This window comes from Salvelinus alpinus, chromosome 19, assembly GCF_045679555.1.
Source record: "Salvelinus alpinus chromosome 19, SLU_Salpinus.1, whole genome shotgun sequence".
Taxonomy (NCBI): Eukaryota; Metazoa; Chordata; class Actinopteri; order Salmoniformes; family Salmonidae; genus Salvelinus; species Salvelinus alpinus.
The window spans coordinates 39,766,396-39,785,446 of NC_092104.1; the positions used below are offsets into that span (position 1 = coordinate 39,766,396).

Consider the following 19,051-nt stretch of genomic DNA (forward strand, 5'->3'; position numbering starts at 1 on the left):
CTCAGCCACAAAGTTGTAAGCCACACTAGATCAGAGAACGAGACCGCCGGTTGCTGAAGCCCGTAGCGCTTAAAAATCTTCTGTCCTCGGTTGCAACAATCACTACCCAGTTACAAACTGCCTCTGGAAGCAAAGTCAGCATAATAACTGTTGGTCGGGTGCTTCATGAAATGGGTTTCCATGTCTGAGCAGCCGCACACAAGCCTAAGACCACCAAGTGCAATGCCAAGCGTCGACTGGAGTGGTGTAAAGCTTGCCACCATTGGACTCTGGAGCAGTGGAAATTGGCAACGCGTTCTCTGGAGTTGGAGTGATTAATTTCACTTCACCATCTGGCAGTCCGACAGACAAATCTGGGTTTGACAGATGTCAGGAGAATGCTACCTGCCCGAATGCATAGTGCCAACTATAACGATTGGTGGCGGAAGAATCATGGTCTGGGGCTGTTTTTCATGGTTCGGGCTTGGCCCCCTTTCTAGTGAATGGAAATCTTAACGCTACAGCATACAACATTCTAAACGATTCTGTGCTTCCAACTTTGTGGCAACAGTTTGGGAAGGCCCTTTCCCGTTTCAGCATGACAATGCCCCCCGTACACAAAGCAAGGTCCATACAGAAATGGTTTGTTGATATCAGTGTGGAAGAACTTGACTGGCCTGCACAGAGTCCTGACCTCAACCCCATCGAACACCTTCGGTATGAATTGGAACACCGACTGCGAACAAGGCCTAATCGCTAAACATCAGTGTCCGACCTCACTAATGCTCTTGTGGCTGAATGGAAGCAAGTTCCCGCAGCAATGTTCCAACATCTAGCGGAAAGCTTTTCCAGAATAGTGGAGGCTGTTATAGCAGCAAAGGGGGGGACCAACTCCATATTAATGCCCATGATTTTGGAATGAGATGTCTGATGAGCAGGTGTCCATATAATTTTGGCCATGTTGTGCATATTGTCACACTCCACTTACCAAGACCATTGCCAAATAAGGCACGCTGTCACCTGCTTTTAAAGTAAGCATTGCGGTGGTACCCCCCAGCACATCTAGCATCTCTAAGGGAGTGTATTTTATACCAAACCCCTCCCTTGAGATGACATAGAGGCACCTTCTCTAAATCACGATTTCAAAAAGAGCTAGATTTACTACTAAAAGACCAAAATATATAACTTTTGCAATGAACTGTCAAAATGAATGTGTTTCGCTATAACTAAGCCTTAAACGTCTGTTTTTTTATGAAAACTTTAAGAGCATAATAGTCTAGGCCACCGGACATCATCTATTTGTTATTAATAATATCCTATTTCTTCTCCAATTTCAGCATGTTGTGAACACAAAACGTCTTTGGTGATCTCCAAATAATTTCATGGAACTTCCATGTCGGCACCTAGTTAGCCTGGGATAGTTACTAACAGGACCCAAACTGTAGTTGTAGTAGCTAACCTTCCTGATAGCCACTAGCACAGGTGGAATACACTGGGATTTACAAATGTTCATAGACGCGTGCTGGGATTTACAAATGTTCATAGACGCGTGCAAAAATAACTGCTTTCCAAACGTCGCTCTTTGGTTGGGTCTTTTGCCCATTTATCAGCAAAGATAAAATAGCAATAATTCCATACAGGCAGATGTTATTACCCCGCCTGGTTTCTGCAGCCGAATTGCCCAGAGACCAGGTTGTATTACAGGTACGTAGGCTAATCTTAGTTCCATAATGTCAACGGTGAGAACTGTATGCTCTCCATACCTGTGCATCCCTACTTCCTGGTCACCTGTGCGCCAATATACATGTGACCTGTGACCGATGACCCAACACATAGTGCCCTCTAGTGTACAAATGATGTGGAATACACAAATGGACAACAGCCACAAAAGTAGGCCGAAATGGCTCTTACAGCAGTAATGGTATAGACTTTATACCAGAGAAGGCTGTTGGGAGGGGCTATAGTAGGATGGGCTCATTGTAATGGCTGGAATGGAATCAACTGGACAGAGTCAGACATGTGTTTGGTGTGTCTGGTACCATTTCAAAGATTCCATTCCAGCCATTACAATGAGCCTGTCCTCCCAGAGCTCCCCCCACCAGCCCCCTCTGCTTTATACCATTGGAACAATGACAACCTGCAAGGTAAGGTTACATACAAAAGCATCATATTGTAAGTTATCTCACATTGCAACTTATTCTGATGATTAAAGGGCAGGGGGGAAAAGATATAGAACAAGTCCATTTTCAACGGCTGTTAGAGCGAGTTTGTTATTTTCGGGGTAGGCTTTCTTTGCTTTTTTTATAGCCCAAGAGCTGACTTTGGAGTTTAACCATGGGAGGTCCCCCTCCCTCTGATGCTGAAGGCCAGTGGGCCTGATCCAAAAAGCATATTTCCTAGAAAGCTTCACTTCCTTGCCAAGAATATCATTGTGTTTATTGTTCATTCTTATCAATGCACAGCCTGTCCAGAAACAACATACAGACACTTAAATATTCAGCACCATGCCCTTCATCTTTTAAGTAGAAAAGTGTGCTTGTATGTGCATGCATGAGTGTATGTGTATGTGTGTGAATGTTTGTGTATGCACACGTGCATGGATTTACGTGTATATGTGTGTGTGTGTCTGAGCGAGAGAGAGAGAGAAAAAATGAGAGTGTGTGTGTATCACATTCAAACCATATCTAAGGATACTGACTAACAGATGCAGTTCCAATGATGGATGTGATAATGATGTTTGCTCATTCAATGATGATGAGGGGATGATGTTTCAGCTTCAGCGTAGTAGACCATTGGGAGAATTGTCCACACATCCAAGAGAGTCATAAACATATTGGGGGTTATGGGCATGCTGACAAATTACTATTCACATGCATTTAGGTCAGGGGTTTATCCAGTGAGGTTTCAGGTTAAAATGATCTACCAAAATAAAAAATATAATATAATAATATGATGGTGTATTATTTATTATGTGGGTCTATGCAACACTACAACAGAGTGACAGGACAGGTGCATCTCACATACTAAATGTTTCCCAGGTGACTGTAACTGTAGCATACCTGTTTTTCCAGCATTATCATCCTCTCAGATTCATGACCTTAAAATCTCTTCTCGTGCATGTTCAGGATATATTCTCTTTTCTTCTGCACCAGCATCCAGCATTTTGATAACGATATTATCCACAGTGATGCTCGTGCATCAAATTAGCGTGTACCCTTGTGGAAATGTCCAGTGAGTCCAGCACCACCTTGAGATGACATGTACTGTAGTAGGACAACAGTTACTGTACTAGTCTATTCAGCTATTAGTCTAAACTACACAGTAAATTGCAGCATTCGTGCATTTAATTTCTAGCTTCATCCTCTATCTTGATTATGCCCTCCTGCAACCATGGGAAGCATGCAATGCGCATTGGTCTGATTTGAACAATTTCATGCGATTTCTTTATTTGCAATTGTTAATTTAACCCCCCCCCCCAAATAGTCATACAAATGAAGTTAAATAAATAAATAAAAAATACAAATTACGGGTCATATAATGCCTGATCCTATCATTTTGCTTTGGTGTACATAGCAGCATCACGCAGTGACTTATTCTGTCCACTTATGTTCAAAATAAACTTTTGGAGGAAATGATTTACAGCTGTGCACTGAGACTGGCAAAAAAAGAACAACTGGCCTACCTATGTCAAATATCTATTTACTGCCTTCTGTCCGGCTCTTAGGTAGCAGCTCTTGAACACCCCAACACCCAACCAAATCGCAAATCGATACTATGTTCTTGAACAAGTCCCTACGCACTGCATTGTGGGAACTTATGTAAAATCAAGATGGCAGCTTCCTGTGCGAGAACTGTCGGTAAGATCGGCTGGCACATTTTGGAGTCTCCAGTATGTCTTGCTGGAAATATTGCCTCTCTGGTTCCAAGGGTCTCGCTGCTTAGATCAAGCAGGGCACACGGAACGGGCGGTTCAGGATTCCGATCCAAACTGCCCTTCTCCCCTCTGCGCGGTGGCCGTGTCCTGGGTTGTGCGTTCCTGCTTGGAGGGGGACTTGGCTTGTATAAAACAATACAGTTGTCTGTCCAACATCACCTTGCTGAAGAAGAAGAAGCAAAGGTAATAGGCAATAATATTAGCTATGAAATGTATTTTCATTGATGTCCATATAGTCTACCTGAAGCAAAGCATGTCAGGTGGATTGTGTCAGCTGACAACCTGTCTGTGGTTTGCCTAATAAATCAGACCTGTACACAATGGAACGCATCGCCACATTTGGGACTACTGGCAGGTGTGCTTTTGTCATGTAGTTTGCCCAATGTTACATCCACGTTCAACCAAATTTGGCCTTTTTAAATATATTTGCAGTTAATAAAATTGACTTTCTGAGTTGTATCTCTTCCACAGGCTTATTCTGATGGTGGCCTGAAGTTGACCCTGTACCAGTACAAGACCTGCCCGTTCTGCAGTAAAGTGCGAGCTTTTCTGGACTACCATCGGCTTCCATATGAGATTGTGGAGGTCAACCCCGTCATGAGGAAGGAAATCAGGTGGTCAACTTACAGAAAAATGCCAATCCTAATGGTGAACGATGATGTGGTAAGGGGGGACAGAGTCACTCTGCATGGCTTGGTATTAGCTAGCAGATCCGACCAGCTTATTTACAGCTGCACTAGGGTCAGACAGGCTTCCTGTATATATATGGCTCGGAAAACGTACGTCATTCCAGGGATAAGAAGTGCGTTCTCCGAATAGTCCCATTATCCTAACTGTTACAAAGAGAAGATTGAACGACTGCTAGTTTTTTAGCAGTTGCTCAGTCTTCTGTGTAACAGTGGGGATAATGGGACAATTCGAAGTACATATCTCGCACCGGCTCTACAGTGGCTTAATCTACACAGGAAGCCTGTCCCACCATAGTGCACCTGTAAGCAAGTGGGTCGGATCTGCTGGCTAGGCTTGGTATTAGTTACAGGTGTGTATGGGATGATGGAAAACTTGTCATGTGATCGCTCTCCTTCTGTGCTCTTGACCTATCAGCAACTGAACGATTCCTCAGTAATAATCAGCGCTTTGAAGACACAGTTGGTGAGCAAGTAAGTAGCTACCTCCCGAGAAGTGTTCTAGTTGTTTTTTTACATAAAGTGTTCCTTCTTGATCATGATAACTAAGCATTCTGAATTCTCTCTCTTCCTCCAGAGATAAAACCATCTCAGAGATTCTGCGCTGTTACCCAGAGATGAAAGCGGTCAACGAGAAGGGGAAGGAGGTGACAGAGTTCAACAACAAGTACTGGGTAATGGTGAATGAAGCTGAAGGTCAGACGATGTACCCAGAGAAAGACTCCAGAAAGTAGGTGAACACATTGGATGCCAAATTACTGCTGCCCATAATGACAATTCTCAGTGCATGGGATATTAATGAAAATTAATGTATCTGTCCAAACCTCTCTAAAGACATACTGTGCATCACTACTCTTGATAGATTCTGTCAAGCATCATCTAGGCTTAAATGTCCCTTTCTCTTTACTGTCCATCTTCTTCAGAGAGGAGATCAAATGGCGTAAGTGGGCAGATGATTGGCTGGTTCACCTGATCTCGCCCAACGTGTACCGGTCCACTGGAGAGGCCCTGGCCTCCTTTGACTATATTGTCCGTGAGGGCAAGTTTGGCACTTATGAGGGCTTCTTTGCAAAGTATGTTGGAGCAGCTGCCATGTTTGTCATCTCAAAAAGACTGAAAAGTAGGTGGGTGACAACATTTTTTGTGTGATTGTCTGATATATAACTAGCCAATAATGCTTAGTGATGAGCTCTGTTTAAATTGAATGCCTCTATCCTGCAGACACAACTTGCAGGATGATGTGAGACAGGATCTGTACAAGGCAGTCAATGAGTGGGTGGCGGCCATTGGCAAGAAGTTGTTCATGGGTGGAGACCAGCCCAATCTGGCTGACCTGGTAAGAGCATCACATCTGTCATGTGAAGTATTATCTTAGACTTCTAGAACTTGTATTGTCTACGTTGTCTCAGATGCAGATTTCCTGATGAGACTATTTGTTTACAATAGCCAAAGTGTGTTTTGCTGATTGTCCTTGACTCTCCTCTCTGCAGGCAGTGTATGGGATTCTGAGAGTGATGAAGGGTCTTGAGGCCTGGAATGACATGATGGAGAACACCAAGGTGAAGAGCTGGTACAGACGCATGGAGAAAGCTACAGAAAGCCATGAGGACCATAACTGATCCTGCTCAAAACATTGACCAGCACTAGGAGACTTGAATTCAATAGCACTTCCAGCCCTAAGACTAAATCTGTAGATGTCATGAGATGGGAAAAGTGATTGCGTTAAGTAAAGACTGCATGATAGGCAATAACATTTTGTCCCAAGGACCTTTTCCACCTGTTGCAATTTACAGAAATCTACTTCCAACCTTGATATATTGTCTGTGAAAATGCACCCAATGATTTGTTGATTTTCTTTAAAAAACTGGAAGCAATTAGCTGTTTAGATACTTGTTTACTGTCTACCTGGTGTCCCCCAGTGTCAAAGCTGCAGACTTGAACAACGTGTATGACATGGGTAAAACCAAATTGGCAGTTTTAAATTTAGTGCAAAACATTACCTCCAGTCTTAGCATTTTAGGTTCCATTTTTATTTGCCCCCGTTTTATTTTCCATTCACAAAGGTTTAAATTTAACAAGCTAATGTTACATTTGATGACTCAATGTAATTTCCCTCTAGGTTTGATCTTCCATAAGTTATGAAAGTAGGAAATACACTTGTAATGCTTTGATGGAAAGTATACTCAATTATGGCTACCTGTTTCAGGATTTTCTTGTTAACTACCTGACTGCTTAATCTACCTCAGATGGTTGTCACAGTCAGATTGAATTATCTGAGCAGAAAATGTATTCTCAATTATGCAGGATATAGCATGGTGTTAGTGTGCAAAGTGAAATGGGTATAATAATTTGGGAGCTACCATTGGACAAACTGGTTGAAATTGTTATGTATTAACCAGCCTAATGATGTGCATACATATAAAAATAAGTAAACAATGTATCATGTTTTAATTCAGTTACACCTGTATTATTCATTTCACTCTAAGACTGCATTTAGACAGGTAGCCCAATTTATGATCGGTTTTCATCTGCTCTGAAAATGATCTGTGATTGGTCAAAATACCAATATTGGGCTGCCTGTGAACGCAGCCTTAACGGTTTGGTACAAGCTCAGCACTAACAGAGTGGTAAATGCAAACCTTCAATCCTCACACTATATAAAAACAGTTAATTACATGTAAATGTACAAATTATAAACATGTTGGTGGATTCCATTATGACCACACTGACAATATGACTTGAATAGGGGATGTCATGATTGAGTAATCAGATCTAAAAGCAGTCAACAAAAAATAAATACAAATAGAAACAAAAAAGGGAAAGAAATCCCTCAGTTTAAAATAAGTAATACGATATGAATTTGGTAAAGCAAAATAATCACATTGCAGTGAATCAGAAAAAAAACTGGGGGAAAAGCCTTGAACTGTACAGCAAGAAGCTACATAACTACCTTAATAGTATAATGTTCTCAACAAGGGTAAGGAGAAAAACAACAACGGATGACTATGCAGTAGGATTAGCACGAAGATTGGATAAAATGGTTCATGTTGCAGTCACGATACAAGCCAGTTAGTATAGTTGGCTAAAACCAAATTATAAGTATACATACTATTAAGCAAATTGATCAGAATATAGTGCATCATTGCAAACATAACTTCCACATCAAGACAGAGCTTCTCTACCTAGTAAATTCTATGAGTTGGGGACTGAGGTGATGCAGCCTTGAATCCAACTGATGCATCATGTCCAAAACCACCTTTCCCATCCTTCCCCCACTCAGGATCTCCAGAAGTGGGAGCTCAGCTGGCCTTTGGGGGGAGGGATCTGCCTGCTTCTTAATGAACTCTGATAGGGAGAAAAAAAGAAAACACAGGATCATTTTTGACCAATTTTAAGAGTTCAGTAGGTTTTAAAGACAGTGCATCAGTGTCAGTTAAACAACAGTGCCTATGATACTGTGCTATACTTGGCCTTGCAGCACACTCACCTCCAGGAACTGCTTGAGCCTCGTGACTGAGCCCGCCTGCCCTTGGCTGGTGACAGCTTCAATCCTAAGAGAGAACAAATGACAACATGAAGTCTGAGCATTGAAAGAGCGGCCAAGGTAGAGTGTACCACAAAGTCACAGCAGACTATTTTGTTCTGATGTAAAACTGAACTGCTGAGAGTGGTGATTGTACCTTGGCAAGTATTCCTCTTGGATGAGCAGAATGAGCTTCCAAAACTGAACCTGATACTGCGTCATCAGGGCATTGCCACAGACCTAAGGGAAGACCGAGAACAGTGGACGTCAGTGACCGGCATAAAATGTCTAGTCCAGAGACCGTCTTTGGAGACAGGTGTCAGAGACATGACTCATCACCTCTAGGAAGTCAAAAAGGAGTGTTGCCGTAACGTCTGCCAGGGGCTCCATGTTCAGCATCTGAGCCAGCCAGCGCCAGCCGTTGTTCAGCCCATGTGGGGCAGGCTGGAGGGGTGGACACAATGATAATAATAAAGGTCAGCCTAATAACAGTATACAATTGGGGGGGGGGGGGGGGTCAGTGAAGTGTTTTGACATAGTTAGTGATATTAGCATTCGTTATATAAACAATGTAGGATTGTCGATACCCCCTGCTTGGAGCCATTAGGCCATCGGAGCTGTATGATAGCAGCATAGAGGCGGATCATTCCTGACATCCTCTTCAAAAAGCTGTCCTGAGCCTCCACCCCTCCATCTTCCACACGGTAGCCTAAGATTCTGGTGGGACACAAAACAACACTTCAGCCAGAGCAACTAACCTCATTTGCTTAGATCGTGTAAGCAACTCACTTGAAATGCAGCATAGGTGTTTTCAACCCAAAGTCATGGAATTACATCAATTTCTGTTTCATTACAGTTCGTTCCAGATGCATTGTAAAACAGTGTGATGCTTCACTGACTTCTGATATTCCTCTACAGATGTGCCATCCTTCATAGGTGGGTAGTGGGGCACGGCGTAGGGGCATTTCTTATGAAGGTGGGCGAGGATGAGGTCTCCGACTTTGGGGTGAAGCTCCCACACCCCGGAGGCCACCACAGCGATGGGGAAGGCTGCCTCGTGGTGGGACGCCACCTCCTCTTCTCCTTGTTTCTAGAGAAACAAATTGACAAGGAAGCATTTAAGAGCTCTATGAAAACAAGACACTACAGTCTTTTATTTGTATGACTACGGGAGTATAAAACGTAACAGAAAAATTCAGCAATGTATGGAAGAGACCATACAGACCAATAGTCCTGTGTCTCCAGCAGTTCAAGCCAAGGTCATGTGAACTCACCACAAACTTCTCGGCCAGTTTGTAGCTGACAAAGTCCAGGCCGTTGGGATGCTGGGAGGTGGAGACAGACTTCCCTCCGGATACCACTGATCTCCCAGACAACAGCTTGTCAATCTTGTCAAATATTTCCCTGAGCTTGGAACCTGGGTATTTGACAAACATGGCACAGACAATTTCAATCTCACAATTATTATAGCAATGTTCACCTTCTTTCACTTTACCATAGATATAATGAGTGTCATTATAAGCCTCTGAGCCCTCTGCATAACCCAGACGCACCCGAGATACTGGAGATCTGGCTGACAGGGATTGTGGCTGCCTTCTGGAGCTCCATTCTTAGTTTCTTTGTCTGAAAAACAAATGTAAAAGGTAATAGGAACAAAAAGGTAATGTTGCCAATCGTTTGTAATTGAGCTTTTAATGTGAAGGTGTATCATAATGTGGGAACTGCATTTTCCTATACTGGCACAGTTCATTCCTCACCCATGCACAGTTTCAACCAACCTGGATATCCTTAGTGTTGTTCAAGCCTTCAAAAGACTGTGCACACTGGTTAGCGGAGTCCTGCAGCTCTTGGTACCACTTCAGAGTGCTCTGCTCGGCTTTAGTCTGCAGGCCTTTGGAAAGAAGAGTGCTTTTTAAACCCCTTGTTCACTACCTAACCTTTCACTCATTCGTACATACCCTATGTAATCAAATAAAGACATTTTTATCCATCCATTTATCCTCCCTCTCCTTACCCTTTTTCCGTGCCTTCTCTTTGGCTGACAGAGCTGCACTCTTCTTCTGCTCTTCCTGCTGGGCCTGCAGCACTGCCATCTTCCTGCGCTCCTCTTCCTCCTCCTGCTCCTTCTTCCTCTTCTCCTGGGCCTGGGCAGCTGCCTCCTGCATCACCCGGATCAGTGACCTCATCTCATGCAGTGCCCGCTCTGCCACCGTCATGTCCTCCACACTGGGGAACTCCCCCTACACAATCACAACCACTTACCCATATTGACCAGAGCAAGGACATAAACAGGATGAAAACAATAGATGGTATTCCCCGCTCCCCCATAGCATGGGTCTACTTCGACAAAGACACATACAACCATAGATGAGGGATAAAGAGAATCACACTGACCTCTGCTGTCATGCGCACCACCTCTGACACCTGGGAGCATAGCTGGTTGGCACGGGTGCTATAGGATGTGAGATCAGGGGAGGGGCCTGACTGGGTGGGTGCGGCCGGCTCCAGGAGCTGATTGAGTTGAAGTATCTCTTCCTGGATGGCGTTGAGAGCACGCAGTCTCTCCCTACCCTCCACCTGTCTCTGCCTCTCAAATTCCGCCTCCCGCAAACGCTGTTGCTCCGCTTCCCGCAGGCGCAGGTTCAGGATCTGTGAGGGGCGGAGGAGGTTTTTCAACCTATATCTGAATACGACTGTTTTGCATTTTGCTTTCTGAAGTTCCAGTGGTTAAACTTTCAATACCTTTATTCTGTTTTTGTGCTCTTCTTTCAACTTTTCTTGGCGCCCAATGCTTTCTTGTGTTCTTTTAAACAAGAGAAAGACAAGCAGCAAATTAAGATTCTTGACATTTAAACACATTTTCAATTCTGTCACAGGGACAGCGGCATATTGGTAGGTGAAAAGGAGACAATTATGCTTTAGAGATAAAAACAAGCAGGGTGTACTCTCTGTCCATCATGTCCCGCATACTCTGGTACTCCTGTCTCTGCTTCAGCTCCATCAACTCCTCAAAGCGTTTGAGCTGCTCCGACTCACGGCTCGCAACTGAGGCCACCAGCTTCTCCTGCAGCTCCTGCCTCAGACTCAGCTCCATCTGCACCAGGAAATTCAAGGGTCTAGATTAGGTATGAAATGCTAGCTTAACATAATGCCATGGTTCTCACATATACAGTACCAGTCAAAAGTTTGGACACACCTACTCATTCAAGGGTTTTTCTTTATTTGTACTATTTTCTACATTGTATAATAATAGTCAAGACATCAAAACTATGAAATAACACATATGGAATCATGTAGTAACCAAAAAAAGTGATAAACGTGTGGGAACTCTTCAAAGTAGCCACCCTTTGCCTTGATGACAGCTTTGCACACTCTTGGCATTCTCTCAACCAGCTTCACCTGGAATGCTTCTTCAACAGTCTTGAAGTAGTTCCCACATATGCTGAGCTTTTGTTGGGTGCATTTCCTTCACTCTGCGTTCCAACTCATCCCAAACCATCTCAATTGGGTTGAGGTTGGGTGATTGTGCAGGCCAGGTCATCCGATACAGCACTCCATCAGTCTCCTTCTTGGTCAAATAGCCTTACACGGCCTGGAGGTGTGTTTTGGGTCATTGTCCTGTTGAAAAACAAATGATAGTCCCACTATGCGCAAACCAAATGGGATGGCGTATCGCTGCAGAATACTGTGGTAACCATGCTGGTTAAGTGTGCCTTCAATTCTAAATAAAAATGACTGACAGTGTCACCAGCAAAGCACCCCCACACCATCACACCTCCTCCATGCTTCACAATGGGAACCACACATGCGGAGATTATCCTTTCACCTACTCTGCGTCTCACAAAGACAGCGGTTGGAATTCACCAGAATTCTCAAATTTGGACTCATCAGACCAAAGGATATTGCTCGTGTTTCTTGTCCCAAGCAAGTCTCTTCTTCTTATTGGTTCCCTTTAGTAGTGGTTTCTTAGCAGCAATTTGACCATGAAGGCCTGATTCACGCAGTCTCCTCTGAACAGTTGATCTTGAGAAGTGTCTGTTACTTGAACTCTGTGAAGCACTTATTTGGGCTGCAATTTCTGAGGCTGGTAACTCTAATGAACGTATCCTCTGCAGCAGAGTTAACTCTGGGTCTTAATTTCTTGTGGCGGTCCTCATGAGAGCCAGTTTCATCATAGGGCTTGATAGTTTTTGCGACTGCATTTGAAGAAACTTTCAAAGTTCTTGAAATGTTCCGTATTGACTGACCTTCATGTCTTAAAGTAATGATGGACTGTCATTTCTCTTTAACTTATTTGAGCCGTTCTTGCCATAATATGGACTTGGCCTTTTACCAAATAGGGCTATCTTGTGTATACCACCCCTACCAACACAACTGATAGGCTCAAACGCATTAAGGAAAGAAAATCCACAAATTGATTTTTAAAAAGGCACACCTGTTAATTGAAATGCATTCCAGGTGACTACCTCATGAAGCTAGTTGTGAGAATGCCAAGTGTGCAAAGCTGTCAAGGCAAAGGGTGGCTACTTTGAATAATCTAAAATCTATTTTGATTTGTTTAACAATTTTTTGGATACAACATGATTCCATGTGTGTTATTTCATAGTTTTGACATCTTCACTATTATTCTACAATGTAGAAAATAGTAAAAAATAAAGAAAAACCCTGGAAGGAGTAGGTGTGTCCAAACTTTTGACTGGTACTGTATATATTTTGTTATGGTACACGAGACACCTGTCTGATGTACGCCTGTCTGAGTGGACTAATACATTACGGAGGCCGCGGGGATGGCACACCAATATCACATTTACCATTCTAATCTACAATGTTTGTTTGGTTATGGTAATTGCTGTTAATGCATTCAATATATTATTATGCCATGTTGATGCATGAACAAGATAACTAAGAAGAAAAAAAGACAAAAGCTTTTGCAACCTTAGCTTTGGCACGATGTTTCTCCTCACAAATGCGTATACATCCTTCCATTTGAGTTGCCCTGGGAGACAGCAGGGAGATGGTGGGGGGAGGAATGGGGTTGGTGACTGGACTGAGATCGTCGCTGGTATCTGGGGCACTGTCCTCATCACCAACAATCTGCTGTGGATCGATATGAAGACAAATGTGGTGAATACATACGAATGTAAAACAAATTGTGTGCAGAGGGAGTAACAAAATGGTATAAACAGAGCGGGAAAGAGACTTGCCTGCTCTGTGTCTTTCTTCAACCTGGGGACCAGTAGTGGAGAAGAGAGGGGAGTGGGCTGAGCATTGGCTGAAGGGAAGGGGCTGGTTGAGGAGACTGGGGCCTCCTCAGACAGGCCTGGGCTTGGGTCACGGGAAGCAGAGCCCAAAGAGCAGGTCTTCTGAAGCGCTCGAGGGCTCATGTTAAGCCTCTTCAAGATGAGCCCAGAGAGTGGGGACAAGCTAGGAGCTTCATTACAACCTGACAAAATATCCTGCAGGGGACGAGAAAGGATCATACCAGTAACGTTAGGCTATATCACATATCTAATCCAATGAAATGCTTATTTAAAACGTGTCCAATGTTGGCTAGAATACTGAAATCGTAGACATGCCATGGTCCAGCTAGGTAGCAGGCTAATAATTATATTGGTGATGTGGTAACTTTGTTTTAGTCAGTTAACGAATGCAGAACATGCGAGACAACTTTGAACCTTTGAGCTAACGTTATATATGTGAAGCCGTTAGCTAACGTTGACGTTCATTACCTCCCCCTTTTCGAGCCAGTCTGGGTTGTATTTCAGTCTTCCCTTTGGTGAGCTTTTCAAGGCCTCCAATGTATCCCATCGTAAACTTTCAGCAGGCATTTTGGCGTGTAAATAAACACACGACAAACACTTTAAGAGACAGGTGATTATTAGGCTAGCTGCTGAATGCGGTATAAGTGCCACTGAAAGTCAAACTCCGACGTGGTCCATTTCCGGCTGTGATATATCTATGGTTCCGAGTCAAGGCTGTTTATCCTCAAAGCTACTTTGCCCTCATAATGGGTAAAATCGTAACATATTGTGAACAATGTTCATCTAAATACTGGGGGTAAAAGCTGGATAACTATCTAGATTTTTTCCTTCATTTTCTGAGTCTTTTTGTGAAACACACCAGACTGTCCACTCTCATTTTAAGCTTTTGTTATTGTTTTGTTAAACAGTACAGTACATTTCAACTGAATATAAAAAATAGAGCTCATACAACTCATACAAAATATTTCTAAGAATATTCAATCCGATTGGTGAGTGTGTGTGTCGAGAGCTTGATAGCACAGAGTCACCAAACACATTACAATACGGAGCTTTGAGAAACTGAACATAATTCTGCAGGCTGCGGTTTGTGGAGTCAGATTGTTCCAGTCTCTCCTTCAGGTTCCTCAACTGATTCCGGAATATTCATTCCATCTGCAAAGAAAGAAAGACTTACATATCAGTTCAGTTTGACAAAGTTATCATAGTTGTTGTATCATTCCTTTTTATGGTGTTCAGATTTTATAGTTTGTATAAATAGTATTCCTGTCCATTGCAATTGTTTGCGAAGTTGTAACAAATATTTCACTAGATATTGGATGTATAATGTATAACACATATAGATAACTCTCTAGAAAACGAGGTCTTTGGGTTAAAATGTCTCACTCACATCCTCTTTGCTGACTGAGCTCTGTCCTACTGAGTCCCAGCTGGCTCTCCAGGTCCAGAGCCTTGGCCTGGCTGAACCTCTTTGAATAAAGCCCGCTGTAGGCTCTGATCCACCTAAAAGTTGAAGAAGTCCAACCAAAATTATCAAGTTGACACTTAGAACATAAACATTTTAAAAATGCGAAAATAAAATCTTGACTGAAATAAACTGAAAGACTGCACAGGTATTTGAGTGATGTTCAGTAGTAAGACAGACCTGTCTCTGTCCGGCCTTGAGGGGCTGCTCCAGCTGCTTGGAGAGGATGCTGCACTCCCGGACCTGCTCCTCAAGCTGTTTCTGGGTGCTGTGATTCGTCTCTGAGATCTCCAGCTTTAAGCAGTAGTCCTCTGACTCTAAGCGGGCCCTCTGAACCTGCAGCACAATTGTCACATATCAATTCAAAATCTATGCTACAGACTGGATAGCATGCAGCATTATAGCTAGATTATAACACCTTGATTGAAGTACAGCCGACACTCTGATAGGCTGATCAACTGTACCTTGCTCTTATATTTTTCCACCTGGCTCTCTAGCTTCTTGACTGAACTCTTCAGCTGCTGGGCGTCAGACTGGGACTGCGTCAGGTTTTCCTCTGCAGCAGACAGGGTGGTCTCAAAAAGAAGATCCACAAATAACCTGACATTCAAAGTTACAGAATGTTTTGTCATCTTCAGTCCTTATCAAGGTTTGATATACTATACTTTTTACACTTGATGACTGAAAGTAAAGAGAAACATATGTTTACCTTCAGTCTCTGGTTCTCTAGTTTGTTGACGGAGTTGCCAGAGGTGAAGTCGGATCAGGAGCCCACCCGTCTCAGCACGGCCTTTCTCCACCACAGTGTGGATCTGTGCAGTCATCTCAGTCACCTGGCTGCATAGACAGACAACAGAGCACATCATCCAGTAATCAGAAAAGAAGAAATGCCTGCAAAATACACCTATTTCAAGGTTTTGGACAACTTATTTTTTACAAGGTCATTTGCCAAAGACAAACCATTATGAATCATTCATATGAAACATGTCTTGAATGCCTCATGGTAGTCACAATTACTCACTTCTTGAAAACAGTGATTTCCACTTCAAGCTGCCTTTTTGCAGTCATCTCTTTGGAGTGGCGGGTACACCAGCTCTCAGCTGAAAAAAGGGCCTCTGCCACCTTAGTATCCTGAATGATGGCACACAAATACATAGGGCAGTGTGACACTTGGACCGCTTGTTAATAGTGTGACACTTGGACCGCTCGATAATGTACAGTGGGGCAAAAAAGTATTTAGTCAGCCACCAATTGTGCAAGTTCTCCCACTTAAAAAGATGAGAGAGGCCTGTAATTTTCATCATAGGTACACTTCAACTATGACAGACAAAATGAGGGAAAAAAAATCCAGACAATCACATTGTAGGATTTTTTATGAATTTATTTGCAAATTATGGTGGAAAATAAGTATTTACCCACCCATAGCCTCATTCAAGGCTGTCAACTGTGTGGCCACTGCCACCCCATCAATATCTGCTTCTACCAGCTTCCTCAGTAGCATGTCTCTTTCCCCATGTAGAGTCCCCGACTCAGCCCTGCACGAAATGGAAAGATTAAAACCAAGCTAGTCCTAAACTGCCTCACACATTTTTACATTGTCTTGTGAATGTTTGTAAACGTATGCATGATGACTAAATGTGCTCATGTCATGATATTACTCCACACCTGTTGTGGCCAGTCTCCCACCTCTTCCTTTGGGAGTGCTGGAGGGAGATGTTCTCTCGTTTTCCAAGGTCTAGGTCTTTGGTGGAATCCAGCAGATCCTCCTCCTGCTCGTCGATGACATGCTGGCATGCACCCAGATACTCAGACTGGTGCGCCAGCAGACGCTCCTTCTTCCGCAGCCTAATCTGATCATCAAAAGCAGACAGAAACACACACACACACCCACAGTTTCTTTGTTTACAGGACACATTTATGCAACAAACAATAAGGCACTGGATATTGCTGATTGCCAGTTAGATCTTTGCTCTGTATGTTGTGATAGTGGGATAGCCTCTTCTAGGGTTTGTTGGGTAAGGGGCAAACATTGAACTGTACACACTATACATTATCAACTGACATACCTCATTCTTCAGAGATCAAACATCCATCATGAGTCTATCAATCTTTTTTCCATATTTGTTACGCTGGGCATGTTCTCTGCTCTTGTTCATCCTCATGAGACAGGTCAGCCAACTGCTCCAGACAGTAGGCCCCTGAGAGACATGAAAATCAATATTGGTAGTATATCTAATGATATCATGCGTGATATACCTTTGGGAATAGTGAGCAATGATGTATGTTTATAAATGTGAAATGTAAGCAATGTCCATTGCACTGGATGAAAATGTATCTGTGAGGAGCAGATCAATTACTTGCAGGACCTCCCACTTGTGTCTTCCGGAGTAGAGGTTCTTCCTGGGTCCAGCACCCAGGGGACCATGGCACATAGGTGCACAATATGACCTTTGATGTGTACCTCTTTGATTGGCAGTCATTGCTTAACTGTTATAGGCCCACTTAATTTCAAAGGTTGAATCAGTGTTTAGAACTCTATTGACTAAACGTTTACTAACCTGTGGGGTCTTTTCAGTGCAGCTCTTCTGACACATCTTCAGGTGTACATTGTACAGGTCTGGTCTCTGGCACGTGGACATGCAATGCCAATGGTGGTGAAGAATCACGCGTTTTCAACCAATAACTTAATCTAGAATTGGAGCACACGATAGAGCATAATTTGCACTAGTAGGCCATCTAGCTGCTAGAAATTCACACAAGACAACCTGAGATAATCATACCACGATAAGAACAGTACCCGGGAGGGAGCATGTTCATGATCACTCCATGCATGTCCAGCAAGCTAAATCTCAACAGATGTTCTTTATTCATAACCGGATTATGAATAAAAAAACGGGTTTGGCAAAAGTGAGTGATTTGTTAACCTGCTAAATCTCTACCGACGGGATCGGATCCGGTCATCTCTAAAGATATCGGTCTGGTGATTGGAGAACATTCCTTGGACCCGCGTTTTAATTCGCGTTGCCAATAGCAACGGGAAATCCTCTGCAACATGTAAAATTACCGCAAAATATTTCCTGCCTGTAGACGGAGACATGCGATAACTCATTCGACCATCCTTGTAAACATGACGTAGTTTTCCAGGCCATGGGGTGCTCAAACGAACCAAATTTGAGGGATACATTTCGAATATTATATGAATTGGTTGGTAACGTCCTAAGCAAGCACCATTTATTTTCTTAACTGTTTCGTCCGATCTCGCTCGTTCCTGATCTGCATGACTGCACACATATGAAAGAGTAACTAGTATCATTGCATAAGTAAGTTGGCGGGCAGAGACAACCGTCGGAACTTCGGCTGCAAACACTTGTTTCACTGTATTTGTGTGTGATAATGCTCGTCGAAGCCTGTGTTGTGGATGGATTCGGTGACTTGTTCTAGTTAAAGCGTAAATAAAAGTGTTTACTTGTTCTGCAGGTCCAGCGGACAAGAATTGGCTTTTGAGAAAGATGACAACTTTATCCACTGTCGACTTGCGCCCTCTCACATGATACTGTTATAGGGAAACTAGGAGTGCCCGTCGAGCTGTTCGAACCCCCTCAGGGCTAACAGACATGACTTTCGGCGGAGACATTTCATCTGGTGTACTGGACAGTCGTCACGCGCACCTTGGTGGGTTGGAAGTTAAGATAGACTTCGGCATATGATTTTGGTGTGTCTAGTCTCATCCATCAAACGTGTCTGGCAACCAAGTGGGGGGTTTCTAAATTGAAGGCACCAATGCCATACACCTATCTACCTTATGCTGTTTGTTTTGTAACGGCTTAAGTCTAACCAAAAAGCAATTCGAGGAATCGGCGCAGACATTTGGGGCTTTGATAACTAACCGATTGCTAAATTATTGTACCATCAACACTTCCTATGACTTTAAACATTCAGAAGTGGACAACTCCTGCATTCAAAGTTACAAAAGGATACCTGGCTCAGCTGGCTCTACCAATTAACTTTTGCATTTCATAATAAGTGGCGCCAACACAGCATGTAGTATTCTATGTGATTGTATACACTTCTAAAATAAACTGGTCATTAACACTAATATATACTGGTCCAGTAACACAAGTACACTATTTTAGCCATAACCACCAGACATTTAACATCCATGTAGTTTGCTGATTCTAGATAAATCGCTACAATTTACTACTATGG

At 43.1% G+C, this 19,051-nt stretch overlaps 3 protein-coding genes and 1 pseudogene across 5 annotated transcripts in view; 1 reads left to right on the top strand and 3 right to left on the bottom strand.

The window, feature by feature from the left end:
• The window catches only part of LOC139545567 (ral guanine nucleotide dissociation stimulator-like), a 43,781-nt gene extending 40,086 nt beyond the window's left edge, over positions 1-3,695 (bottom strand). Inside the window, exon 1 of the mRNA XM_071353499.1 lies at positions 3,039-3,695. Within this exon, the coding sequence (XP_071209600.1) occupies positions 3,039-3,059 (21 nt within the window). The 5' untranslated portion in view covers positions 3,060-3,695. The remainder of the gene's footprint in view (positions 1-3,038) is intronic.
• A 19-nt stretch (positions 3,696-3,714) lies between these two features.
• Positions 3,715-7,037, top strand: LOC139545569 (prostaglandin E synthase 2-like). Of its 2 annotated transcripts, none has more exons than XR_011669091.1 (7): positions 3,715-4,096; positions 4,385-4,576; positions 5,018-5,073; positions 5,177-5,329; positions 5,523-5,719; positions 5,821-5,935; positions 6,090-7,037. XR_011669091.1 is itself a non-coding variant. In XM_071353502.1 (7 exons), exons 1-7 carry the CDS (start codon positions 3,809-3,811, stop codon positions 6,216-6,218), a joined length of 1,134 nt encoding a protein of 377 aa, XP_071209603.1. In that variant the 5' UTR covers positions 3,721-3,808; the 3' UTR covers positions 6,219-7,037. The 2 variants fall into 2 exon arrangements, 1 of the variants encoding a protein (XP_071209603.1); XM_071353502.1 differs by having other exon boundaries at positions 3,721-4,096; positions 5,523-5,723.
• On the bottom strand, positions 7,025-14,078 carry gle1 (GLE1 RNA export mediator). 2 transcript variants are annotated; one of them, XM_071353501.1, is made up of 16 exons: positions 13,852-14,078; positions 13,327-13,578; positions 13,058-13,216; positions 11,068-11,216; positions 10,865-10,925; positions 10,517-10,771; positions 10,137-10,362; positions 9,901-10,013; positions 9,676-9,745; positions 9,397-9,539; positions 9,022-9,212; positions 8,710-8,839; positions 8,462-8,566; positions 8,280-8,362; positions 8,087-8,150; positions 7,025-7,944 (listed from the first exon to the last, which is right to left on the bottom strand). In XM_071353501.1, exons 1-16 carry the CDS (start codon positions 13,948-13,950, stop codon positions 7,876-7,878), a joined length of 2,169 nt encoding a protein of 722 aa, XP_071209602.1. In that variant the 5' UTR covers positions 13,951-14,078; the 3' UTR covers positions 7,025-7,875. The 2 variants fall into 2 exon arrangements, with proteins under 2 accessions (XP_071209602.1, XP_071209601.1); XM_071353500.1 differs by having other exon boundaries at positions 13,058-13,219; positions 13,852-14,077.
• A 176-nt stretch (positions 14,079-14,254) lies between these two features.
• Positions 14,255-18,964, bottom strand: LOC139545571 (outer dense fiber protein 2-like; annotated as a pseudogene).
• Positions 18,965-19,051: the final 87 nt, after the last annotated feature.